Below are 27,667 nucleotides of genomic sequence, written 5' to 3' on the forward strand. Positions count from 1 at the left end.
ACAGTGGTGGGGCTCAAGTCAGTATTTGTGTTGGGTAATCTGTGGTAGGGCTAACCCATACAGTGGTGGGGCTCAAGTCAGTATTTGTGTTGGGTAATCTGTGGTAGGGCTAACCCATACAGTGGTGGGGCTCAAGTCAGTATTTGTGTTGGGTAATCTATGGTAGGGCTAACCCATACAGTGGTGGGGCTCAAGTCAGTATTTGTGTTGGGTAATCTATGGTAGGGCTAACCCATACAGTGGTGGGGTTCAAGTCAGTATTTGCAATGTAATTACATACACGCTCCCCTTGACAGTGAAACGCCACGCGTGAGGTTTAGATTATTTCCCTGTCTCAATCCAAACTGAACTGTATGAAATAAAAAGGCACATTTGTCTTGTAGTAAATAAAAAGGGCAACCTGGAACCAATCATGCAATTTCCCCACAAGTGAAAGAGTTGACATGCTGAAAACCCAACCCCTGCAGGGGACCCCTCCCCCAGGAGATTTTTTGAAATACTAAAATAAAACACACATTCTGGTGCTCTCTTGAGAAGAAAAATAAATAAATATATATTACTACACAACGTATTTAAAAAAATGAATGCCATTTTAGTTTTTTGTTACTTTGTTCTGAAAGCTGAACCTGCTTCTCCTCACAGAGAGAAGAGGGAAGGGGCTGTGTGAATGACTTTACTTTGTGGATAAGGGGAGAGCCCCCATTGTTCTGTAATGAAAGACAGCCCACACACCTATCAATCATCAAACCGTGGGGTCTTATAGTTGTATCGATGTATATCGATATGTACTACAGCAAAAGTATTCTCCGTCGGGACTTCCTGCAACAACACCACGCCGTTATCTTGATTCTGATTGGCCAGAAGACATTATCAAAGATGTTCTATTGAGAAGACGATCACTACGTGACAAAAGTTTTCAAAACCGTTTCTCTTCGGTATTTCCAGACAAGTGGCTACTGAAATCAATCTGACTAACGGCTGTCTGTGCAATTTATTCTGCGCGAGTTGGCGGACTTTATTTTGCTTACTTTAACATCATTTTTCATGGTGGGACTAAGCCATTTATTAGTACGGCTGTAGCCTACCCCAGTCATACCCTGACCGCAAATACCTCATTCCTTCTGTCTACTTGTATCCGAAATGCTTCTCGTTTTGCGCTGTCCTCCCGTTCAAATGAAATCGCCGCCAATCATATTTCCAAGCTCGCGCCAGGGGGGGGAGGGGTTACAAGGCTCGCGTCTTGTGCTGCATTCACTTGCACTCGGACATTAGAGATTTTCTCTCATAAATGTCCGATGAGCCACAACTTTTCTTTCAAAACAAAGCTGCCAAATGGGGTGGCAGCTGGGGTGGCAAGGCATTTTTCTGAGGTGGCAGCTGCCACCCCGTGCCACCCCGTAGAACCGCCACTGCATCCTTGGTTAGAGTGGAGGGACAGAAAGTTAGGTAAATGTCAGCACACATGCAAAGGAAAGCTGATCTAAACAACAGAAATTCATAAAGTCAATGACTATGCAAATGAGAGTTAATTCATGGTCATGTTAAAAGTGCATTTAAAACATTTGCACCATTATATTACTATATGTTAGTTATCAGTAGTTGTCAAATAATTAGCTATTGAAAAAGTGGAACATTTTTCTCCTTTTATCTGCTTTTCGTGCATTTGTTAGCCATGATGCAAATATTGTAAGCAGTTTATTAAATACTTTTGAGTAAATCTTGGCTCTTTTCTGCAGATATTATTGGTAAAAACTTGTATTATGCTAATTAGTCATGGTTTTGTTTATTTCCAGGTTGTGCTCTTTGCAGCGCTACAAAATCAACAGGTGTCCTCACAGAACAACGAGTGTCTATGTCTGAGGAGTGGGTGCACTTTAAGATCCAGTCCTCAGATTCAAGCAGATCAACATCTCTGGCCTCTTTGAGAAACAAGATTAGACGACATGAGACGTCCAGAGCACACAAAATAGCCCAGGAGCTCACGGAGAAGGGTGGACAGGATTTAGTTGGAAATTTGGTGAGAGCTGTGTCAGAGACAGTGTTTGCAGTAGGCCATATTGAGATTTTGATAAAAATGTCGATCAATTGTTCAACCCTAGAAGATAAGTGGGCTTTTTCCATCATTGTTCATTCTTTTATTTTTTTATTGTTAATGTCTCTGGCAGTTAAAAGTCACATAAAAATGCTTATAATACATTGACATGTTGATAACACATAACCAGTCTCAAGACTAGTCTATGCATTACTAAGTGTGATGGTGTTCATGAGGTGTTGCTTCGAGACAGGATGAATACAATTATTACAGTATACCCACTACAAAAAAGTAGACTACACCACTGAATAATATATATGATATGTTTTATAATGATTGATCATGAAAGTGTTCTCAAAGCTGCTAAAGGTGCAGCTAGTTTGAATGACTTTGTATACTGCAGGCAGGGGCGGACTGGCCATCGGGACGTTCGGGACGAATCCCGATGGGCCGGTACTGAAGTGGGCCGGTCGGACGATGTTGGCCGGCCGGTAACCGGCAGGGCTCGACATTATAAATGGCCCGCTGGCCCGGAAGCACTATTTAGACACCCCGGGCCAGCATAACGTACTTTTCCACTTGCCCGCTCGTGCCACTAAAAAAAATGTGTCCTGTGGTATTGGTATTTTGACTATCCATTTAGTGAAATTCTTTAGTTTATCACAACATAGCGTTCCGTGAGTCGGTTGCAGATCGGTTGTCGTTGTTGGGTGAAAAGCAAGCAGCTGTTTGCTGCGGAGGGCAGCGCGAGCAGGCTCCCGTGAGCGGGAGCGCGCGCCTTCACTACAGACTATCGCGCCACCTAACCATTCGCCAAAATGTTTTTAATACCAGCGGTAACCGGCCAAGCGCCGGGCAAAAAACAATCTTCAAATAAAAGAAAGTCACCGGAGGAGTTAAAGGAGAGTGACAGGGAGCATGAGAAGAAGAGGGAGAGAACGTTTCAGCCAGCTTGATCGATGGAGTGGTGCAGTGACGCGTCCTAAAACCCTTTTATAATCTATCGATTAGATTTATGATTCGAAAATTATAAAAGTAGGGTAGACATGTGGAGATTATCCGGCTGAACAAAACGTGCATTTATCAAACAGGTTTGTTTTCCACAGACCTTATTTCCAGCTATTTTCCAAAACCCTGTGGAGAAATCCCATTGCTTTTTGTCGAGGGAACCAGCAGCTTCCTTCCTGGTTTCAGGACGCGTCACTGCACCTCCCAATATGATGCCCATATAAACAAGGTCTTCTGTCGGCTCTGTACATCAATGCCGACCTATGCTGACAAGTAAATGAAGAGTAGAATATATAAAGGTATTGGCTATAGGGAAATGTCCCAGCAGTTTAGGATAATGAAGGTTCTAATCAAATCAATGACATAGCCATTACATTTCTAACTCCTAATGACATGAAGGCAGAAAGTGAATTATACAAATAATAATACTCATAATAATAGCAGACATTTTTTAACAATGACCACAATATCATTATTTGAATAAACCAAATATGAACAATTGAAGAAAATGAGGAAGAACTGATGATTCAAATGTTGTAGTACAAGTAGTAATGTAGTTAGTGCATAAATTACTATGGCAACAAATGTGTTAATTTTCTTCATTATTAGTCGATTTTTTTTTTGGACGAATGCTCCGGGCCAGTGGTTACAATGGGGGGGCCAGTGATAATATAATGCCAATGGCATTTTAGCCTTAATGTCTACCTCTGCGGTAAGTCACGAGCACCGCGGTGAGCCGGCGGTACCGAAGTGGGCCGGTCGAGAGTCCCGGGCTGATTTGTAGTCCCAGTCCGCCCCTGACTGCAGGGTAGCTTGTGGATTTACTCCAGGTGGAACTAAAGTCTGATTTAACACTTGATTATATTTCACATCATTCATCCACATCTGTGAAGTAATTAAAGGGATTAAATCATAGCCGTGGGAACATGTTTCAAATGGGGGGTGCTGTGGGGATGACACCACGGCTGGTTCTGAGCAATGTGCTGCCATATAGGCAAGATTTTAGCTGTCAATGAAAAACCTCTACAAAAGACCAATACACTACAAAAAGAGAAACATATTGACATGGTGGACAGCTTATATAACAAGGCTTCAAATGTATTTAGTATTGTAACATGTTTTAATTGGAGGGGTGGACTTCACATCCTCTAGGGGGGTCCGGTGGTGCCCCCCCGGGAAGATTTTTAAAGTCAAATGCTTCAATCTGGTGCACTTTGAGCACCCAATTACTAGACTGATCTAGAGGGTACAACAGATCGGTTTGCATTTTATTAATCCAATAAGTATGTGAACATTTCCAATAACCTACCATAGCCAATAACAAATAAATGTAACTTATTTTATTTGTATTGTTCATTCATATCTTATTTTACCAGTTAACATTTATTTATTTAGGCATATTTTTAAATCTCTCCAGTTTTAAACGATATTTTTGGTTTACTGTCCTATAGTATACATTGGAATGATTTCAAACCTGTTTTGATTTATCCTAATAATTATAAAGGTGTGCCTTGGAAATATTTGTTTACATAAATTGTGATCAAAACGTTTGAGACTCACTGAGATAGACTCACTGAGATAACGTATCCCCGCGGTATCCCCTCTCTCTTTCTCTCTCACTTTGGCTGTGAGTTGCGGGCGCCTGCTAAGCCAACATCCCTCACTTTCATCACTACAGCGCCCATCGTGCAGGGCAAATGGAAAATGTAACCGGGTTGAAAAAAAGGTGTCATCTTTACTTAATTATGAATGTTGTTACATCAAGGCTGAAAATTCGTTTTTTTTGGTATTATAGCTTGTGGAAGTGCAGATCCCCTGTCCTCCACCAGGGGGTGCTGCAGCACCCTCAGCACCCCTACTTCCCACGGCCCTGGATTAAATACATGTAGAGGAGGAAAAGTACACCAGTTACCACCATGTAATACTATCACACTTTAAACTCACACAGCCCATAAACACATGACGCACTTCTTATTTTCCAACGTAAAGAATCAAAAGACTCACGTGCAGATGTGCAGTGTGGGCCTACTATTCCCAGGAGAAGCAGAAACAGCAACATCTTCATGTTGATCTCACGAGGCTTTCTGTGTGAAAGGTTCTTTATCCACAGAAACACAGCCGTCCTTTCTGCAGAGCGGGATGTCAATGAGAGAGACACACAGAGGGGAGGTAACACCAGCTCCTCATGCAATGAGAATTCAGTCTGAGCGGCGCTTCACTTGTTGCTCGGTGAATCTGACTCACTCATGTTGTGAATCGAAAGTGAAAGCTGATCTTCTGGAATTACGGCTCTTTGAAGGGAGCCGGATCTTATGGCTCCGCTCCTTTCTGAGAGCCGTTCAAAAGAGCCGTTTTTTTTTAAGGGGGCGGAGTTAATATGTTTAATTGCTAAATAATCACCAGGATAAAGATTGACTGTATGGCTAGAAACCTACGGTAACACTTTACAATAAGGTACACACAATGTGCTTAGTTACTGAGTAGTGGATAAGGAACGACTAGATAGTTAATGGTTAGTTAATGAGGAGTTCCTCAGTGACTGCGATTGAAGAACTGATGGTTAGTTACTGGTTAACAGACTTGGGGGTACTAGTCATGGACGGAAAATAATCAGTTAACACGACCTCGGCTCTGTGTAATGATTTGAGTTTCATGTGTTAAGTTTTGGGTTTATTTTGCTGGTCTGTGTTCCCTGTCCCATGTTTTCCTCCTTGGCCCTTTCTCATTTCTCTAACTCCCCTCCTCAACTCCTTTCCTCGACTCCTATCCTCGAGACTTAGTCCCGCCCACAGGAGATGCGCGCGGAGGAGCCGAGGAGGAGAACCGAGGAGAGAGGAGGGGAAGCAGCAGGCGGTTAGAGAAATGAGAACTCCTCTCCTCTGAGCGGTCATTTTAAAAAGACGTCCATTAATGATGACAGGAGACACAGCAGCCCTCTGTCTGATGGACAGATGTGTTCATGATGACTTATATTTACTTTGATTCATTCACAGTGCGGTATAATGAGACAATAACAGATGCGGACACACACACACACATATAGATATATATATATATATATATATGTATATATGTATATATTTATATAAATATATACAATTTCAGAATCAAACAGAGCACTCTCATAATAACGCCCCCCCCCCCCCCCCCCCCCCCCCTCTCTGGTCGCTACAATGAGGAAAATAAATTACGGGCCAAAAGTTGTATTTACAAGTATTAAAAGTAAGGACACCAAACCAACTGAGACCCGTCTGTCCGCTGCATCGCACTGTACCACACACACGGGTTGGGTTGTAACGGAATACATGTAACGGCGTTACGTAGTCAGAATACAAAAATCAAGTAACTGTATTCAGCTCGCTTTACATTTGAAAAACGAGTAATCTGATTACAGTTACTTTCGTAAACCTGAAGTGAATACATTTTGGATTACTTATTGGAATTATTGGTGGAAAGATTTCCTCACAACATTTAATATTAATTACTAAAGGTACAGTCGAATCATCACAGCGCACACAACCTATTACCGCCGCAGACGGACCAAAAAAGGGAGCGTTTGAAAAAGATTTGCAGGTCCGCTCAGTGAAACGATAACAACGAAACATGGAGGAACAAAAGTCTGCGTTTAAATCGTATGTGTGTGTGTGTGTGTGTGTGTGTGTGTGTGTGTGTGTGTGTGTGTGTGTGTGTGTGTGTGTGTGTGTGTGTGTGTGTGTGTGTGTGTGTGTGTGTGTGTGTGTGTGTGTGTGTGTGTGTGTGTGGTTAAAACACATCAGCCTGCGGTCGCTCTTTATCCTTTCTAATGATTCTGAAGGTAAACGCAGTGAAGGCGGTGCGTGAAAGGCGGTGCGCGCTCCTCTTCTCAGAGGCTGAGTTAACCCTCCCGCTGCCTCCTGGTGCTGCAGAGATCTCATGAAGTGAAGGAGGTTTTCCTTCTATAAAACAGCTGTGGGCAGCAGATACTGTGAGTGTCACGGACATGAATTCATAGATTTCCTTTTTTTTTGTCATTTTATTGAACATGTCAGAAACAAAAACATACAACAATAATACATACATATATACTCTTTTTTTCCCCCTTTCTTTCTCACTCAAATTAATAATTATAACAAAGTACAACAAATTATAATAATAACAACAAAAAAACAATAATAATTATTCTGAAATAGTCATGTTCAACAGGGGCAAGAAGAAGCTTAAAAAAACTTTTCTGGTCCTACCCCCTCTAGCATATAATTTTTCTTATAAATAAAATATGAGGTCATCGTCATCAGCGACATGTTTGTCTTGTTAATTTGTTTGCTTTTTGACAAAACAATCAGAAAGAAATTACTTTTACAATTACAAGAAATAACAACAAATGGGATTTGTACAGGTCCTGTTCATAACTATTAATTATTTGGCTTCTAAATAAGACTTTCAGTTTAGATAGACTTGTACAATATTTCAGTGCATCATTAAAGTTATTCCACAGACTAACACCTTTTGATGAGATGCAATGAAGTTTGGCATTTGTTCGTACGGGTGGTTTTTTGAAAATGCAGTTTCCTCTCAACATGTGCATGCTTTCTCTCCGTGTGAAAAGTCCCTGGATGTTATGAGGCAATTGTTGATTTGTGACTATAATTTGAATAGTTTTATCGTCAACCAGGTCTTGTAGTTTTAGTGTTTTTAGTTTGATGAACAGTTTATTTGTTGGTTCTCTGTACGTAGTTTTATGTATAACTCGTATGGCTCTTTTTTGCAGGATGAAGGATGTGTATTTGTTTTATATGTGTTCCCCCAAACTTCCACACAATACATCATGTATGGAAGTATGAAGGAGCAGTACAGCATCAACAAGGAAGCTTGATTAATTAGGTATTTGGCTTTATTCAGAATTGCTATTGATTTGGATATTTTGGCTTTGATATAGCTTATATGTGGTTTCCAACTTAATTTATTGTCTATGATTACTCCAAGGAATTTTATTTCCGATACTCTTTCTAATTGGACGCCATTTATAGTGAGTTTCTTGTCTGTATTGGTCGATCGATTCCCAAATATGATCAGTTTGGTTTTGCTTGCGTTCAATGTTAATTTATTTTGGTCAAACCAGATCTTCATCCTGCTCAGTTCCTTCTCCATTGTGACCAGTAGCTGTTCTAAATCGTCCCCACAGCAGAGTAGACTTGTGTCGTCTGCAAAAAGAATGGTTTTAATAGTTTTTTATACTTCACATATATTGTTAATATACAGAATAAATAGTAATGGCCCCAAGACTGAGCCCTGAGGCACCCCACATGTACCCTGCAGTAGTTGTGATTTATGGCTTTGTAGTTCAACGTACTGTTCCCTGTTATGTAGGTAGCTGGATAGCCATGATAGTGCAACACCTCTAATGCCATATCTCTGTAGTTTTGTTATTAATAATTCATGGTCAACCGTGTCAAAGTAGAAGTTGTGCTTTGAGTAGTTATCTTTGTCTCCCTCACAGTTAGCAGGCATTGTGACCTAGTGGACCAGACCTGCCCATCTGAGGAGGGGAAACCCACCATGTCATAGTGTAAAGTAAGTTCACCCTGTTACCATTGACAGCTGCTGAACATTGACATGTTAACATGTATATTAGTGAAATAAAGCTGCTTTCTGTTTGCTCATGAATGCCTCTGTTATTGTCCTCGTGAAGGGAAGCCCCAACATCTGCAAAACAACTTTGGATTCAGATTGAGGGTCCACAGGTTCCTCCATCCCCTCAACAGGAGTTGGTGTTGTCAGCTATTTAAAGGGGACCCCAGCCACAGTTACCACATATGCATCAGAGGGTGTTTTCACTGTTGGCCTAATATATGATGGTCAACTGAACTTGGCAACACTAAACACAACCACACCTTAACATGAGCACAAACAGACTACCTGCTCACCTGGAGATGTCGCACTAAACCTTCTCTACATTTTTGACAAGGAGTAAATGATATTAAATCAAATGTTGGCAGTGCTAAACATCGCCAGAACAAAACAAATGTTCTTTACAATCTCCAGAAGAGGTTGGTCGGGAGGGATAATGGTCTGTTTTTAAAACGCTTTCTACCAAGTGAAGACCAAGCTGCCCATCACACTAAAGCTTTGTAAACATTTCATTGAGACACCACATTACCACAAATAATTCCCAGCTTGTGCAAAATGAAGATGAACATTAGGAAAAACAGACCATAAGCTTGTGTGGGTATATCGTATAAAACATAATGTATTAATTTCAGGGAGACTTGTTGCTTTGTGTCTCATGTTTCTTTTCATTCACAACTGATCGTCGCTCTGACTTGCTCCTCTGCTGCCCTCCAGTGGCCACAAGGCACAACAGGTACTTTTACATTACAGCATGTAGCTCCCAAGCACACAAGGGTTTCCTTCTGAAAACGCACTTGCACTTTACTAAAGCTCTAAACATGGCACATGAACACAAATATAAACTCTATACAATAAAATCAGGAAGATAGGACAATACGAATGCTCTGATAACAGTGAGTTAATTTATTTGTTTAATCTGCAATTACGTTTAGATGTCCTTTAGTAGGAATGAATGTCGCTGGGGGGGGGGGTCTAATTTAATGTTCTTCTGTTAGTATATTCTTAAAATAAAAAAGCGTTCTTTCTCTGATATGCTGCCCATAGTGTTTGTTCTACTGTGCTTTATAGCCTGGTGTTGCCTTCAGTTATCCAGTGCTCGTGATATCATGAGTGGAAAACATTTCACTTTATTCCCATGTCTGTTGCATATCATTAGTGGATGAATGTGTTCTGTTGATAGGTTATAGACTTTCTACTGTTCTCAACTGTTTTTCACTTGAATTGGATAGTAGGGATGTAACAATACCAAAAACTCACGGTATGATAATATCGCGATAAAATTCCACGGTACGATATTTATCATGATATTGAAAAATAAAGGGGAAAAAAAGTGAGTCTTTAAAAAAAAAAATGGTTTCACTTGAATGTTTTTTCTTTTTAAAATAATAAATCTGATTTGTACAGCATTTTAATAGGACAGTAGTATTTTAAAGTGTCAACAATATAATAATCAGACCCTGCAATAGAATAAATCTGTGCATTGTCTCTCCACCATACCAAGAAGTGGTTGAAGGTTGATCGTCAACTAATGCTTAATGTAACCTTTAGTTGACATCTTGACTCAACAGATTATCAACAGGTAGTCTGTTTTTTGGTCAACTCAACAGGGTCATGTCGACTACATGACCCTGTTGAGTTGACCAAAAACGCTCGTTTGCATCTTATCTATCTACGATGAAAAAATGAGGGAAATTAAGATGAGTTTTATTTATTTTATTGCCTTTTATTACTTTATTGATCACAAAAGTTTTCCTTTGACATAGGTTCATTCTTAAATCTAAGATGTGTAAAGTAATACAAAATAAAAAGCAGGTTTATTTATAGATGCTTAAAAAAAATGTACATTTAAGTAAATAACAAGATATTTAGAGCATCAGTTCAAGTAGAAGTCATGTTGTCAGTGTTATCGTAACAAATACATGTCATACTCTCCAGATGTCCTTTGTATTCAGTAAAGTTAGACGTTATTTATCGTTTGGCATTTTGAAAACACATTGATGGTTTCTGAGTTCATAGACCCAAGAGAATCCTTGCTCACCAACACGGCACATCGTTTCTCCTCCAACTCTCATGTGAATCTTTGAACTTTCACTTTGTGTAAAAGATTCCCCACAAACTGAGCAGCTGAATGGTTTATCTCCGGTGTGAACATCCATGTGTCTTGACAGATCACTCGTGATGAAATCTTTTACTGCACAGTGAGCAGCTGTAGGCTTTCTTTCCATGCACTGTTATGTGAATATGTAAATGTTCACTTCGTCGAAAAGATTTCTCACAAAACAAGCAGCTGAAGGGTTTCTCTCCGCTGTGAACTAGCATGTGTCTCGTCACGTGACTCCTGCGAATAAACCTTTTACTGCACAGTGAGCAGCTGAAGGGTTTCTCTCCTGTGTGAATTAGCATGTGTCGATTCAGAGCACTCTTCTTGCTTAATGTTTTCCCGCACTGAGAGCATTTACAGCGTTTCTTTGCAGAACTGCGCCTTGAATCACTGACGGGGACTCGAGAGTTTGAACCTGACGGAGGGTCTCTGGTCTCCTTCCAACCGGCACTGTCCTCTGTGTCAGGTTCAGAAGAGTCTCCAGGGTTGTCCTCAGTCTCTGGTTGTAAAGGTGTCTCTGGATCTGAGTTCTTGGCTGGTTCTGGTCCTCCACAGTCCTCTCCATCAGCTTCTGTTTGTCTCTGATGAAGCTGAGAGGACTGAGGTTTCTCTTCATCATCTTCACTCTTCACAGGGACAGGAGTGAATGTTGACTTGCTGTTATCATCCCCCTCCAGCCCTTGAAGCTTCTCTCCTTCCTGACTGATCCAGAGTTCCTCCTGTTCCTCTTTAATGTGTGGGGGGGGCTCTAGGGGAAACTCTTCTTTAACCTCCACCAGTTGGACGTCTGCAGGAAACAGGAAACAGGAAACAGAGACGTTACAGAGAATAGTGGTTGTGTTCATTACAGCTCAAAATCCCCTCTTTTGTTGAGCTCCAACGTTATCAGTTTTCCTGTCGGTATAAATAAAATAAAAAAAGTATATAAATAAATGTAATTGCGCCCTCTTACTCTCGACGTGCGCCCTCAAACCAAAATGCAGATTTCCCCCGCAAAATGTTAAAGTGATCAGAAAACAATATTTCTGTTCCTCAGAAACTATAATTCCTCCAGAAATCTGAGAATCAAACAGAGCGTCAGACAGCTTTGTTTTTACGGAGCTCCGACGTCATGTTGTTGTTTACGTCACGTTGTTGTTTACGTCAGGAGATATCTTGTTTACGGGCGACATGTTCTCCAGAGATTTGATATGTCTTATACACAAGACCAGAGACACAGTACTCATACTACATCTTTCTAGAAACACCCTGCTGAAGATGTTTCTTCATGTGTTTTGGAAAATCTGTGTTTTCATATCTGCACCTACATCTACCGTAGGGATATTTAAAGTTGCCCGCATGAAAGACAGAACCTACCAAAATAAAACATATATATATATATATATAAATTAGGGCTGTCAAGTTAACGCGTTCATGCAATTTTTTAACGCCACTAATTATTTTAACGTGGGATTAACGCATGTGTATTTGTCCTCGGCCCGCCCCGTAGTTTCAGAGCCCAAAGGCTTGACGTTGTTGTTGGTTGGATGGTGGGAGATTCTAGCGAGAGATATGGATACAAAAAAAATATGTTTTAAACAGCAATTGGGATATTATAATTTTGTAATCCTCTGGAGCAGAGAGAGGAGCTGTGGATTATTGTTATTGATGAATGCATCAGAGTTTCTTTGGGTCAGAAACACTAAACTCACAACTTAAAATGAAAGTGTTTAGTTTATTTAATAAAAGAGCACATGGTCAATGTGAAAAGTGACAGTAGATATAGATTAGTTGCAATTAGGTGCTATATATATATAAAAAAAAAATTTAATTTTTTTTTTAAACACCTTGAATTTCAGGGGGGGCGTCGGGCTCCGTTGGCGGGACGCAGCGCCCCTCCAAGACAATGGTAAGGGAAACACTGACATCCATAAACATTCATCTGTTTGCAACTTACTAATTATGTATCTATATATCATATTCCATGGGGGTTGGCAGGGGAACGGGGTTCAGGGGGAGTGGCTGCACTCGTAGGATAGAAAAGGGGGAAGTGACGTCTGACTCAGAGGTCGCGCGGCTGTGGAGAAGAACGTGTTGCTCACATTCTGTTACTGAGTTTAGGCTAGTTAGCTAGCTAGCTAGCAGGTTTAATGTTTTGGGTGCAGTCACTTTTGCCTCCACTTGCTGTTCTCAAAGTGCACCAGATTGATGCATTTAACTTCAACATTTAAAAAAAAATAATCTTCCCGGAGGAGCTTGCTCCCGGACCCCCCTAGAGGAGGTGAGGTCCACCACCTGCCCACACCCCGTTAAATTGTCTCACCCACATTGAGGATGCTTGCTACACCCATGTTTTATTCCATGCGTCAAGTCAGGCAAATTGGGTCCAAATGTTTTTGCATCAATGATCTGTTAACATTAAAATCAATAAATATATGCTGTAACTATTTTGCTCTAGGCAGCTCAAGGGCTCAGGTGATTACTAAATGAATAATGGTTCAAAATAACATTAAATGCAGGGTTTTTTGTTAAGAAACATACTTTCGTCGCCGGCCGGTGTTCCGGATTAACTGGTTCCCCGATCAACTGGGGCACAGATGTGGAGGCGTGGCCTACCGACAGAAATACACATTTCGATCGCTTCTTCTGTCGTTTACATAAATCTTTTGGTATATTTGGCTGGATAGGAACACTTTGATGCACATTCAGTACCAGTGTGTGAGGTTGTGGTTACGATGGCGATATCCGGACGCTAACAGCGAGGACTACAAAAAGAAAAACGAGTTGACTGGGGATGTCTGTTCAAAAGATTTCGAGCTCCAATAAATCATTTAAACCAGCTATTGTTGCCAGACTTATCACTGAATATCATTCTTAATGTGATACCAAGTCCATCTGAGACCTGTGTACACCTTCAGACAGCCTCCAAGGGAAGCGTACGTTGTTTAATCACAGTTTGAAAGCAGCGTGGAGAACTTAAGCTGTGTTAAACTGTGATCCTCTCAGGTAAACTGCGATTCGCCCAGGGTCAACTGGGATCCACCCAGGGTCAACTGGGATCCGCCCAGATTAAACTGTGTTACGACTTCTGTGGCTATCTACCAGCGATCATGTTTAATATGAAAGACTACACACACATGTATCCCTTATAAAAACGGCATTCTGCAGCACTCATCCAGATAACATGTGACTGTTAACTCGTTTTGCAAAGATAGCAGCAGCAGAAATGTCATTGCTGCATGTGCAGGGATATTTAGACTTTAAAATGCTGATGGCTCATTAATGTTGGTCTCGCCAAACAATATTAGGAATCCTCTATTGTTATCAGGTGCAAGTGTGTGTTTGTTGTAATAATGACGAAAACATAATAGGCAGATTTCACAGTAATTATAATAAAAACGTAGCTCAAGCATTTATGCAACTTGATTTGAAGCGTGTGTGTGTGAGGGGCAGAACCGTGTGTGTGACCAGGTGTCCCACACTGTCCCACACATTGAGACTATGTCCCGCATTTGAGTGATAGTCGCGCAGAAAGGCCGGATCGGTTCGCTGACAGCCGGCACCGCCCTTTATTATTATATTGTCTAAACGGCATCATGTAAGTTGCGCTGACAGGCGACACAGAGGTCCACCAGGCCCCCCCCCCCTCCCGTTGACAGTTCACGAGCGCGTCCATAGTGTCTCCCGTCCACCCACCACCCAGTAAAAAAATCCCGCCTACACCACTGGTTGTAGTAGTACACCAACGTGGATTAAACGTGTTTTTTTTTTACCACAATGTTGGGGAAATTAATGGATAAAATGCACGGATTATTATTATTATTATTATTCCCACTCCGATCGGGACACTAGGTCCACCGTTTCCCCGCAGCGAGGCTCCCCCCGTTGACAGTTTACGTGGGCTGGGCTGGGTGCATTGGCGCCGGACTGGCCATCAGGACGAATCCCTATGGGCCGGTACCGAAGTGGGCCGGTCGGATAAGTCACTAGCACATCCCCCACTCCCCCCGTTGTCAATTTACTAGCGGTACCGAAGTGGGCCGGTCGAGAGTCCCGGGATGATTTTTAGTCCCAGTCCACCACTGGCTACATGACCGTATGATCGCCCATATTGACGCACCTAATTCCTAAACTTCTAACAGATACAACATAAACCGATCCTTCAGGCTCATGAGCTCTCAGACACGTTCAAAATTAAACTGTCATCGCTATCTGAGCTTGCTGCTGTGTGCGCCATCGCGCGTTTACATGCAGATGCTGGGATCCTCAACGGTGCAGCTGGAAAACTGTGCCCGCAATGACGTCACACATAATTTGGCGGGACTTGAAGAATCCCAGAGAAGATCCAGGAAATGGTCAACATTGAAGGGCAGATTAATGGTTATCAAAGTACAAATATCCAAAATCAGTTCAGTCACGGTTTTCAAGGGGACAATATTTACTCAAATTGATGGGTTTGGATGATGGGGGAAACTCGTGTCACAGGCTCTTTAAGTGGGCCTGTCTGTCAATTAATTGCCGGGCAACTTTTTCCTCACAGTCCGCCCCTGGTTCTATGTCCTATATATATTCATGTTGCTCTGTTGGAGGAGGACTTCAGGTTCTCATCTCCATATCTCCACTGTAGCTGCTACACGATGATAGAGCTTTGAAACGTTTAATCTACTCTAGTGAACATCCATTAAAGAGTGCACTGAACCGACCTGTCCTCCGGATCTGAGAATGTAAAACAGCGTCCAGTAGTTTCCGGTCTCTCTCGTGTTCCTCTTTTGATCGAGACAGTTTCTCCTCGTACTCTGATATTGTTCTTTCAAACAGAACACAGATATCTTCAGCAGCTGCAGAGAGTCTCTGCTTCACCAACGAGAGCAGCACAACACTCATGTTTACACACACACACAACACACGCACACGCGCGCGCACACACACACACACACACACACACACACACTGTTCACAGCAACTTTTCTTGCACACACACTCTGTCACACACACTAGCTTTTCCTGCACACACACTCCGACCCACACAGTTAATTGTGTTTTTTTCTCTATCAAACTCTCACACTGTTGCTAACGTGTTTCCAGCTAGCATGCTAAGCTAACTTCTGTATTCGGTAAGGTAGAAGCTCCAGATGAAGCCGAACAGATCAGAGTAAACTCGGAGAGTTCATCCGGACACACCGAGGCTCTGGAGGATCAGAACTGCGGGAGACAACACTCTTTATCGGGAGAACAAAGAGAGAAAACTGTCGCGACGAGACTCCATGTTGCTATCAGTTAGCAAGAGAGGTCACTTCCGGGTTGAGAATTTCAGAATAAAAGCAGGAAGAAAAAATAACACCACAATGATATAATGGCTTTTTAACTGCAAACTTAGTTGGTAGGTTTCCGTGTGTGTAAATATGATGACGTGTGAAGTGATTTAAGCCTTTCTCTGTCCTCCTGACTCTCTGAGGATCTGTGTCTTAGCTTTTCATTTACTATCAAAGTGTCTTTAAATTAAAAAAATGATGAGTCTGAATATCTGCTTTGATCCTAAACCTGAAACTCTACTTTAAAGAGTCCTCTCCTGCTAAAGTGTTCAGGTGTATATCAATATGTAGCGTCTCTACTTTAAAGAGTCCTCTCCTGCTGATGTTCAGGTGTATATCAGTATGTAGTGTCTCTTCTTTAAAGAGTCCTCTCCTGCTGATGTTCAGGTGTATATCAATATGTAGTGTCTCTACTTTAAAGAGTCCTCTCCTGCTGATGTTCAGGTGTATATCAGTATGTAGTGTCTCTACTTTAAAGAGTCCTCTCCTGCTGATGTTCAGGTGTATATCAGTATGTAGTGTCTCTACTTTAAAGAGTCCTCTCCTGCTGATGTTCAGGTGTATATCAGTATGTAGTGTCTCTACTTTAAAGAGTCCTCTCCTGCTGATGTTCAGGTGTGTATCAGTATGTAGTGTCTCTACTTTAAAGAGTTCTCTCCTGCTGATGTTCAGGTGTATATCAGTATGTAGTGTCTCTACTTTAAAGAGTCCTCTCCTGCTGATGTTCAGGTGTATATCAGTATGTAGTGTCTCTACTTTAAAGAGTCCTCTCCTGCTAAATTATCAACTGGCCTGACAGGTTTTACCAACACTGATGCAAAGGCTACGCTATAATCTATTACAATTATAATATGACTAGTGCATCGTTTAACAGCCAACCCAGTCTCACGGCATTCCGTGTTATAGTCACAACATTTCATCTATTCATTCGTGTTACTCAACATGTTTTTCCCCTTTTTTCCTTTAAATGGTCTTTTAGTCTTTATTATTTACCTACTTTTATATTGTAAAGTAAAGTTTTGTAGTTGTAAAAAAAAGTTGTGTACTTGTAAAACCTATGCTGAATTTGTCTCTGAAATATGATTTATTAGAAAAATGTTATGTGTTTGTTTGATAGACACGTTTTTTCTTTGCAAAACTAAATGCATTAGTTTGTAGATGGTGCTTTATATTTGCAAACCACATTGTGTTTGTTAGTGAATCATTTATAAAACCTGTTTAGTTTGTTTGTGGAGTTATGGCAGGAAATTAGCTCCACACCTCGCACAACGCACTCAGGAACAAAAGCTAGCTCCACTCCTTTTCCTGTGAGGGAAACTGTGGACTCGATGTCCTGATTGGGCAGAGAACGAGTCCGAGAAAGTTGCTACCACATGTGACGTAATATGACGCGTTTGATGTTAAAAAAAAAAGCCGTTTTTAGTAGCAGAGCTCAAAACGGCTCCTTTCCCTCTGAATTCCTGCCCTTATGTCTCGTAAAACATATATAATCCTGTATTAACTTTTTTAATTGTAATTTTCATGCAAGGTTAAGCATAAATGTAGAAAACAAAAACCTGCAAGTTGCTCTTTAAGCCCTTCTCTGTTTCATAACCAATGAAGGATTTCTAGTGTTACCGTGAGTCCGCTGGCTCCTGGCTCTCCCAGGTCTCCTCTGTCTCCTTTCCTTCCCAGGTCTCCTCTGTCTCCTTTCCTTCCCAGGTCTCCAGGAACGCCTCTGTTACCCTGTGGAGAAAGCGCTCTTTACTACAGAACATTTGGTAATAACTGTATTTGTTTTATCCTACCTTTATTTAACCAGGAGAGGTCTCATTGAGAATAAGATCTATCTTTTTGAAGAGAGTCCTCGTCCAAGAATGGAGACAGCAGCAGAGTTACAGACGATCACAACACAGAGAGTCTCTTTCCACAGAGGGGACACATGTTGACGTAGAAAAGACATGAAGAAGAGGGGACACATGTTGATGTAGAAGAGACATGAAGAAGAGGGGACACATGTTGATGTTGAAGAGACATGGAGAAGAGGGGACACATGTTGATGTAGAAGAGACATGAAGAAGAGGGGACACATGTTGATGTAGAAGAGACATGAAGAAGAGGGGACACATGTTGATGTAGAAGAGACATGGAGAAGAGGGGACACATGTTGATGTAGAAGAGACATGGAGAAGAGGGGACACATGTGGATGTAGAAGAGACATGAAGAAGAATGGACACATGTTGATGTAGAAGAGACATGGAGAAGAGGGGACACATGTTGATGTAGAAGAGACATGGAGAAGAGGGGACACATCTTGATGTAGAAGAGACATGAGGAAGAGGGGACACATGTTGATGTAGAAGAGACATGAAGAAGAGGGGACACATGTTGATGTAGAAGAGACATGGAGAAGAGGGGACACATGTTGATGTAGAAGAGACATGAAGAAGAAGGGACACATGTTGATGTAGAAGAGACATGAAGAAGAGGGGACACATGTTGATGTAGAAGAGACATGAAGAAGAGGGGACACATGTTGATGTTGAAGAGACATGGAGAAGAGGGGACACATGTTGATGTAGAAGAGACATGAAGAAGAGGGGACACATGTTGATGTAGAAGAGACATGAAGAAGAGGGGACACATGTTGATGTAGAAGAGACATGGAGAAGAGGGGACACATGTTGATGTAGAAGAGACATGGAGAAGAGGGGACACATGTGGATGTAGAAGAGACATGAAGAAGAATGGACACATGTTGATGTAGAAGAGACATGGAGAAGAGGGGACACATGTTGATGTAGAAGAGACATGGAGAAGAGGGGACACATCTTGATGTAGAAGAGACATGAGGAAGAGGGGACACATGTTGATGTAGAAGAGACATGAAGAAGAGGGGACACATGTTGATGTAGAAGAGACATGGAGAAGAGGGGACACATGTTGATGTAGAAGAGACATGAAGAAGAAGGGACACATGTTGATGTAGAAGAGACATGAAGAAGAGGGGACACATGTTGATGTAGAAGAGACATGGAGAAGAGGGGACACATGTTGATGTAGAAGAGACATGGAGAAGAGGGGACACATGTTGATGTAGAAGAGACATGAAGAAGAGGGGACACATGTTGATGTAGAAGAGACATGAAGAAGAGGGGACACATGTTGATGTAGAGGAGACATGAGGAAGAGGGGACACATGTTGATGTAGAAGAGACATGGAGAAGAGGGGACACATGTTGATGTAGAAGAGACATGAAGAAGAAGGGACACATGTTGATGAAGAAGAGACATGAAGAAGAGGGGACACATGTTGATGTAGAAGAGACATGGAGAAGAGGGGACACATGTTGATGTAGAAGAGACATGGAGAAGAGGGGACACATGTTGATGTAGAAGAGACATGAAGAAGAGGGGACACATGTTGATGTAGAAGAGACATGAAGAAGAGGGGACACATGTTGATGTAGAGGAGACATGAGGAAGAGGGGACACATGTTGATGTAGAAGAGACATGAAGAAGAGGGGACACATGTTGATGTAGAAGAGACATGGAGAAGAGGGGACACATGTTGATGTAGAAGAGACATGAAGAAGAAGGGACACATGTTGATGTAGAAGAGACATGAAGAAGAGGGGACACATGTTGATGTAGAAGAGACATGAAGAAGAGGGGACACATGTTGATGTAGAAGAGACATGAAGAAGAGGGGACACATGTTGATGTAGAAGAGACATGGAGAAGAGGGGACACATCTTGATGTAGAAGAGACATGAGGAAGAGGGGACACATGTTGATGTAGAAGAGACATGAAGAAGAGGGGACACATGTTGATGTAGAAGAGACATGGAGAAGAGGGGACACATGTTGATGTAGAAGAGACATGAAGAAGAAGGGACACATGTTGATGTAGAAGAGACATGAAGAAGAGGGGACACATGTTGATGTAGAAGAGACATGGAGAAGAGGGGACACATGTTGATGTAGAAGAGACATGGAGAAGAGGGGACACATGTTGATGTAGAAGAGACATGAAGAAGAGGGGACACATGTTGATGTAGAAGAGACATGAAGAAGAGGGGACACATGTTGATGTAGAGGAGACATGAAGAAGAGGGGACACATGTTGATGTAGAAGAGACATGAAGAAGAGGGGACACGTGTTGATGTAGAAGAGAAATGAAGAAGAGGGGACACATGGTGATGTAGAAGAGACATGAAGAAGAGGGGACGCATGTTGATGTAGATGAGACATGAAGAAGATGGGACACATGTTGATGTAGAAGAGACATGAAGAAGAGTGGACACATGTTGATGTAGAAGAGACATGGAGAAGAGGGGACACATGTTGATGTTGAAGAGACATGAGGAAGAGGGGACACATGTTGATGTAGAAGAGACATGAGGAAGAGGGGACACATGTTGATGTAGAAGAGACATGAAGAAGAGGGGACACATGTTGATGTTGAAGAGACATGAGGAAGAGGGGACACATGTTGATGTAGAAGAGACATGAAGAAGAGGGGACACATGTTGATGTAGAGGAGACATGAAGAAGAGGGGACACATGTTGATGTTGAAGAGACATGAAGAAGAGGGGACACATGTTGATGTAGAAGAGACATGAAGAAGAGGAGACACATGGTGATGTAGAAGAGACATGAAGAAGAGGGGACACATGTTGATGTAGAGGAGACATGAAGAAGAGGGGACACATGTTGATGTTGAAGAGACATGAAGAAGAGGGGACACATGTTGATGTAGAAGAGACATGAAGAAGAGGAGACACATGGTGATGTAGAAGAGACATGAAGAAGAGGGGACACATGTTGATGTAGAAGAGACATGAAGAAGAGGGGACACATGTTGATGTAGAAGAGACATGGAGAAGAGGGGACACATGTTGATGTTGAAGAGACATGAGGAAGAGGGGACACATGTTGATGTAGAAGAGACATGAAGAAGAGGGGACACATGGTGATGTAGAAGAGACATGAAGAAGATGGGACACATGTTGATGTAGAAGAGACATGAAGAAGAGGGGACACATGTTGATGTAGAAGAGACATGGAGAAGAGGGGACACATGTTGATGTTGAAGAGACATGAGGAAGAGGGGACACATGTTGATGTAGAAGAGACATGAAGAAGAGGGGACACATGTTGATGTAGAAGAGACATGGAGAAGAGGGGACACATGTTGATGTTGAAGAGACATGAGGAAGAGGGGACACATGTTGATGTAGAAGAGACATGAAGAAGAGGGGACACATGTTGATGTAGAAGAGACATGAAGAAGAGGGGACACATGTTGATGTAGAAGAGACATGAAGAAGAGGGGACACATGTTGATGTTGAAGAGACATGAAGAAGAGGGGACACATGTTGATGTAGAAGAGACATGAAGAAGAGGGGACACATGTTGATGTAGAGGAGACATGAAGAAGAGGGGACACATGTTGATGTTGAAGAGACATGAAGAAGAGGAGACACATGGTGATGTAGAAGAGACATGAAGAAGAGGGGACACATGTTGATGTAGAGGAGACATGAAGAAGAGGGGACACATGTTGATGTAGAGGAGACATGAAGAAGAGGGTACACATGTTGATGTAGAAGAGACATGAAGAAGAGGGGACACATGTTGATGTAGAGGAGACATGAAGAAGAGGGGACACATGTTGATGTAGAAGAGACATGAGGAAGAGGGGACACATGTTGATGTAGAGGAGACATGGAGAAGAGGGGACACATATTGATGTAGAAGAGACATGAAGAAGAGGGGACACATGTTGATGTAGAGGAGACATGAAGAAGAGGGGACACATGTTGATGTAGAAGAGACATGAGGAAGAGGGGACACATGTTGATGTAGAAGAGACATGAAGAAGAGGGGACACATGTTGATGTTGAAGAGACATGAGGAAGAGGGGACACATGTTGATGTAGAAGAGACATGAAGAAGAGGGGACACATATTGATGTAGAAGAGACATGAGGAAGAGGGGACACATGTTGATGTAGAAGAGACATGAAGAAGAGGGGACACATGTTGATGTAGAAGAGACATGAAGAAGAGGGGACACATGTTGATGTAGAAGAGACATGAGGAAGAGGGGACACATGTTGATGTAGAAGAGACATGAGGAAGAGGGGACACATGTTGATGTTGAAGAGACATGAGGAAGAGGGGACACATGTTGATGTAGAAGAGACATGAAGAAGAGGGGACACATATTGATGTAGAAGAGACATGAGGAAGAGGGGACACATGTTGATGTAGAAGAGACATGAAGAAGAGGGGACACATGTTGATGTAGAAGAGACATGAAGAAGAGGGTACACATGTTGATGTAGAAGAGACATGAAGAAGAGGGGACACATGTTGATGTAGAGGAGACATGAAGAAGAGGGGACACATGTTGATGTAGAAGAGACATGAGGAAGAGGGGACACATGTTGATGTAGAGGAGACATGAAGAAGAGGGGACACATATTGATGTAGAAGAGACATGAGGAAGAGGGGACACATGTTGATGTAGAAGAGACATGAGGAAGAGGGGACACATGTTGATGTAGAGGAGACATGAAGAAGAGGGGACACATGTTGATGTAGAAGAGACATGAAGAAGAGGGGACACATGTTGATGTAGAGGAGACATGAAGAAGAGGGGACACATGTTGATGTAGAAGAGACATGAGGAAGAGGGGACACATGTTGATGTAGAAGAGACATGAAGAAGAGGGGACACATGTTGATGTAGAAGAGACATGAGGAAGAGGGGACACATGTTGATGTAGAAGAGACATGAAGAAGAGGGGACACATGTTGATGTTGAAGAGACATGAGGAAGAGGGGACACATGTTGATGTAGAAGAGACATGGAGAAGAGGGGACACATATTGATGTAGAAGAGACATGAAGAAGAGGGGACACATGTTGATGTAGAGGAGACATGAAGAAGAGGGGACACATGTTGATGTAGAAGAGACATGAGGAAGAGGGGACACATGTTGATGTAGAAGAGACATGAAGAAGAGGGGACACATGTTGATGTTGAAGAGACATGAGGAAGAGGGGACACATGTTGATGTAGAAGAGACATGAAGAAGAGGGGACACATGTTGATGTAGAAGAGACATGAAGAAGAGGGGACACATGTTGATGTTGAAGAGACATGAGGAAGAGGGGACACATGTTGATGTAGAAGAGACATGGAGAAGAGGGGACACATGTTGATGTAGAAGAGACATGAAGAAGAGGGGACACATGTTGATGTAGAAGAGACATGGAGAAGAGGGGACACATGTTGATGTAGAAGAGACATGAAGAAGAGGGGACACATGTTGATGTTGAAGAGACATGAGGAAGAGGGGACACATGTTGATGTAGAAGAGACATGAAGAAGAGGGGACACATGTTGATGTAGAAGAGACATGGAGAAGAGGGGACACATGTTGATGTAGAAGAGACATGGAGAAGAGGGGACACATGTTGATGTTGAAGAGACATGAGGAAGAGGGGACACATGTTGATGTAGAAGAGACATGAGGAAGAGGGGACACATGTTGATGTAGAAGAGACATGAAGAAGAGGGGACACATGTTGATGTTGAAGAGACATGAAGAAGAGGGGACACATGTTGATGTAGAGGAGACATGAAGAAGAGGGGACACATGTTGATGTTGAAGAGACATGAAGAAGAGGAGACACATGGTGATGTAGAAGAGACATGAAGAAGAGGGGACACATGTTGATGTAGAGGAGACATGAAGAAGAGGGGACACATGTTGATGTAGAGGAGACATGAAGAAGAGGGTACACATGTTGATGTAGAAGAGACATGAAGAAGAGGGGACACATGTTGATGTAGAGGAGACATGAAGAAGAGGGGACACATGTTGATGTTGAAGAGACATGGAGAAGAGGGGACACATGTTGATGTAGAAGAGACATGAAGAAGAGGGGACACATGTTGATGTAGAGGAGACATGAAGAAGAGGGGACACATGTTGATGTAGAAGAGACATGAGGAAGAGGGGACACGTGTTGATGTAGAAGAGAAATTAAGAAGAGGGGACACATGGTGATGTAGAAGAGACATGAAGAAGAGGGGACGCATGTTGATGTAGAGGAGACATGAAGAAGAGGGGACACATGTTGATGTTGAAGAGACATGGAGAAGAGGGGACACATGTTGATGTAGAAGAGACATGAAGAAGAGGGGACACATGTTGATGTAGAGGAGACATGAAGAAGAGGGGACACATGTTGATGTAGAAGAGACATGAGGAAGAGGGGACACGTGTTGATGTAGAAGAGAAATGAAGAAGAGGGGACACATGGTGATGTAGAAGAGACATGAGGAAGAGGGGACACGTGTTGATGTAGAGGAGACATGAAGAAGAGGGGACACATGGTGATGTAGAGGAGACATGAGGAAGAGGGGACACATGTTGATGTAGAAGAGACATGAGGAAGAGGGGACACTCTCTGAGTCTCTGCTCTCTTAGTGTCTGCTCTCTGAGTCTCAGCTCTCTTAGTCTCTGCTCTCTGAGTCTCTGCTCTCTGAGTCTCTGAGTCTCTGCTCTCTGAGTCTCTGCTCTCTGAGTCTCTGAGTCTCAGCTCTCTGAGTCTCTGAGTCTCAGCTCTCTGAGTCTCTGCTCTCTGAGTCTCAGCTCTCTGAGTCTCAGCTCTCTGAGTCTCTGAGTCTCAGCTCTCTGAGTCTCTGCTCTCTGAGTCTCTGCTCTCTGAGTCTCTGCTCTCTGAGTCTCAGCTCTCTGAGTCTCAGCTCTCTGAGTCTCTGAGTCTCAGCTCTCTGAGTCTCTGCTCTCTGAGTCTCTGCTCTCTGAGTCTCTGCTCTCTGAGTCTCAGCTCTCTGAGTCTCTGCTCTCTAAGTCTCTGAGTCTCTGCTCTCTGAGTCTCTGCTCTCTGAGTCTCTGAGTCTCAGCTCTCTGAGTCTCTGCTCTCTGAGTCTCTGCTCTCTGAGTCTCTGCTCTCTAAGTCTCTGAGTCTCTGCTCTCTGAGTCTCTGCTCTCTGAGTCTCTGAGTCTCAGCTCTCTGAGTCTCTGCTCTCTGAGTCTCTGCTCTCTGAGTCTCTGCTCTCTGAGTCTCTGCTCTCTAAGTCTCTGAGTCTCTGCTCTCTGAGTCTCTGCTCTCTGAGTCTCTGAGTCTCAGCTCTCTGAGTCTCTGCTCTCTAAGTCTCTGAGTCTCTGCTCTCTGAGTCTCAGCTCTCTGAGTCTCTGAGTCTCAGCTCTCTGAGTCTCTGCTCTCTGAGTCTCTGCTCTCTGAGTCTCTGCTCTCTGAGTCTCAGCTCTCTGAGTCTCTGCTCTCTAAGTCTCTGAGTCTCTGCTCTCTGAGTCTCTGCTCTCTGAGTCTCCGCTCTCTGAGTCTCTGCTCTCTGAGTCTCTGCTCTCTAAGTCTCTGAGTCTCAGCTCTCTGAGTCTCTGCTCTCTGAGTCTCAGCTCTCTTTGCAGCATGCTTCAAAGCCTCAGGAGCAGAGAGACTAAACCTCTTCTCCAGTTCAGTTCCAGAGGCAAAGTGTGGTTCTGTGTAAATGTGAGTACCTTCTCCCCTGGTGCTCCATCCCCTGGAAGCCCCCGAGGACCCACCGGCCCTTTGAAGCCAGGCTCTCCCTACGAACAAGAAAAGGTCATTTGGTAAACAACACGAGGGTATCATCGGCATGCGGGGACATCCTGAAGTCCTGTCCATGGAGAGGACACTACGGATGGGTTTGAGATAAGATTAGATAATAAATACTTTATTGATCCCAATTTGGGAAATGTTTGCGTTGCAGCATAAAAAGACAAGGCATTACATTAGAGACATTAAAAGACTAGAAATAAATAATCCAAAATGTAAACATCGTTTGAGGGAAAAGCAAAGGATATAGATATAAAAGGAGGCAGTGGTCATCTATACAATGAACAATTTAATGGATCAGAGAGTATAATTATTATTATTATTGATAACTGTATTATTTTGTTTATCAAGGATGGGTATCGAACCGATCCGTGCAGACCAACATCTTTTCATTTCATTTGTATTTGTTCCGTTGATGGTATTCACAACTTAATGTATAACAATTATCTACAGAACATGTCTCTATAAACACACCGTACCCGAAAAGGAGCAGGGAGAAGAAAGTAATCTGATATGACCCGCCCCTTTCTCAAATAAATAAATAAATAGAAATAGATGGTCTGTCCTTGATATTTTCTTATTCTCAGCCAATCATAACGTGTCGTAGGACCATAATAATGACGAGGCTCGTCAAGGGTTCTGATCAGGATTGTTTCTGGTTGTGGCTCCGCAGATCAAATGGTTCAATCAGAGGGTCGACATGTCAAACTGTCCATGGGCAAAAACCTACATTTGAGTGTGAAGGATTATCCCTCCTGACGACCAGGCGGCCCCTCAATGGGCTCTGCCGTTATGAGGACGTTTTGGTGAACTCTGGACTCGTGTAAAAGCAGTTTTTAGAACTCAAACAGTCTCAAAATGTTCTGCATCACATGCATGTCCTACCTTTGGCCCCTGGATGCCCTCTCCTGGAGGCCCCATCAGGCCTGAAGGACCACTCTGCCCCGTAGAGCCCTGAGGATGCAACACATCACGGTACTTTAAAAACACAAGGCTTCATAAACTCATTATGAAATAGAGAGGTTTTGAAACACACACTGACCTTGGGTCCGTAAAGTCCAATCCCAGGAGGGCCTGATGGTCCTGGTACCCCCGACAAACCTCTGTCGCCCTGAAGAACAGACACAGATACACCAATATCATCTATTATACAAGTCTCTGTTTTAGTCTACCTCTTTATCTTCTTGTACACATTTGAGTTTGTTCTATCAACAGTCTTTGGTAGAATCGATCCACATGACGTGCTCTACATTCTGCAGCATGTCCACATTTATGAAGAGGTGTCATGTTCGAAGAATCAAAATACCTTTATTCGTATTGAAACACTATTCGATAAAGGGCATGCACATATTATTAAAAACACAAGACTATGTTGAAGCAGTCTCTAATCGGTGAATCATCTTCAGGTTTACGTTACGCTTTGTCTTTGGTAGAAATGATTTGAAATTGCTTGCAACAAAACTCATTTTTTAACTATGGTATGTTGTATGGAACTACATTTCCCATGAGCCTTAGCGAATCCTCCGTCCTATTTAAACTTTATTTTGTTTTTAGTTTTTTGCATAAAGCCAAAACCTTAAACTCAGGTCCAAAGCTTTAATCTGTTCATAATATAAATATATATTTTAAATGTTCTCACTACGGTAACGGTGAATGGAACTACATTTCCCATGAGCCTTTGCACCCGTCCCCTCACTTCATGCATTGTGTTGCCTCACCTTAGCTCCAGGTAGTCCTTTCCCTTCTGGTCCCATCTCTCCTGGAAGTCCCGGTAATCCAGGCCGACCCTAACGATCACAGAAAACATGTTCACTTTCAAACTTCTGCTTTAAATATGAGGATAATTAAAGTGTAATGAGTGTTTCCTCTCACCTGAGGTCCTGGGGAACTTTCTCCCTTCATCCCTGGAGGTCCAACGGGTCCATTGTTCCCTTTGTGGCCCTGCAGGAGGACAGGAAGTGAGACATTGCTGATGTGTCTGCATATTAGCAAACATCAAATTG

At 42.6% G+C, this 27,667-nt stretch overlaps 2 protein-coding genes across 3 annotated transcripts in view; both read right to left on the reverse strand.

Moving 5' to 3' along the window:
• LOC307022910 (uncharacterized protein) overlaps positions 1–16,042 on the reverse strand; it is a 153,231-nt gene extending 137,189 nt beyond the window's left edge. Inside the window, exons 1-2 of one of the 2 annotated variants that reach the window (XM_079655838.1) lie at positions 15,431–16,028; positions 10,346–11,535 (exon numbers count right to left, since the gene is read on the reverse strand). In XM_079655838.1, the coding sequence (XP_079511964.1) occupies positions 10,817–11,535; positions 15,431–15,611 (900 nt within the window). In that variant the 5' untranslated portion in view covers positions 15,612–16,028 and the 3' untranslated portion in view covers positions 10,346–10,816. Of the gene's footprint in view, positions 1–10,345; positions 11,536–15,430 lie in introns of those variants that run through there. The other variant, XM_079655837.1, reaches the window with a different exon arrangement.
• On the reverse strand, positions 15,895–27,667 carry LOC307022050 (uncharacterized protein; the record flags this gene model as incomplete). The annotated part of the gene is made up of 7 exons (XM_079654624.1): positions 27,537–27,667; positions 27,383–27,451; positions 26,707–26,775; positions 26,550–26,618; positions 25,586–25,654; positions 17,657–17,764; positions 15,895–15,915 (listed from the first exon to the last, which is right to left on the reverse strand). Exons 1-7 carry the CDS (start codon positions 27,564–27,566, stop codon positions 15,895–15,897), a joined length of 435 nt encoding a protein of 144 aa, XP_079510750.1. The 5' UTR covers positions 27,567–27,667.

The sequence above is a fragment of the Notothenia rossii genome, assembly GCF_949606895.1.
Source record: "Notothenia rossii genome assembly, chromosome: 10".
Taxonomy (NCBI): Eukaryota; Metazoa; Chordata; class Actinopteri; order Perciformes; family Nototheniidae; genus Notothenia; species Notothenia rossii.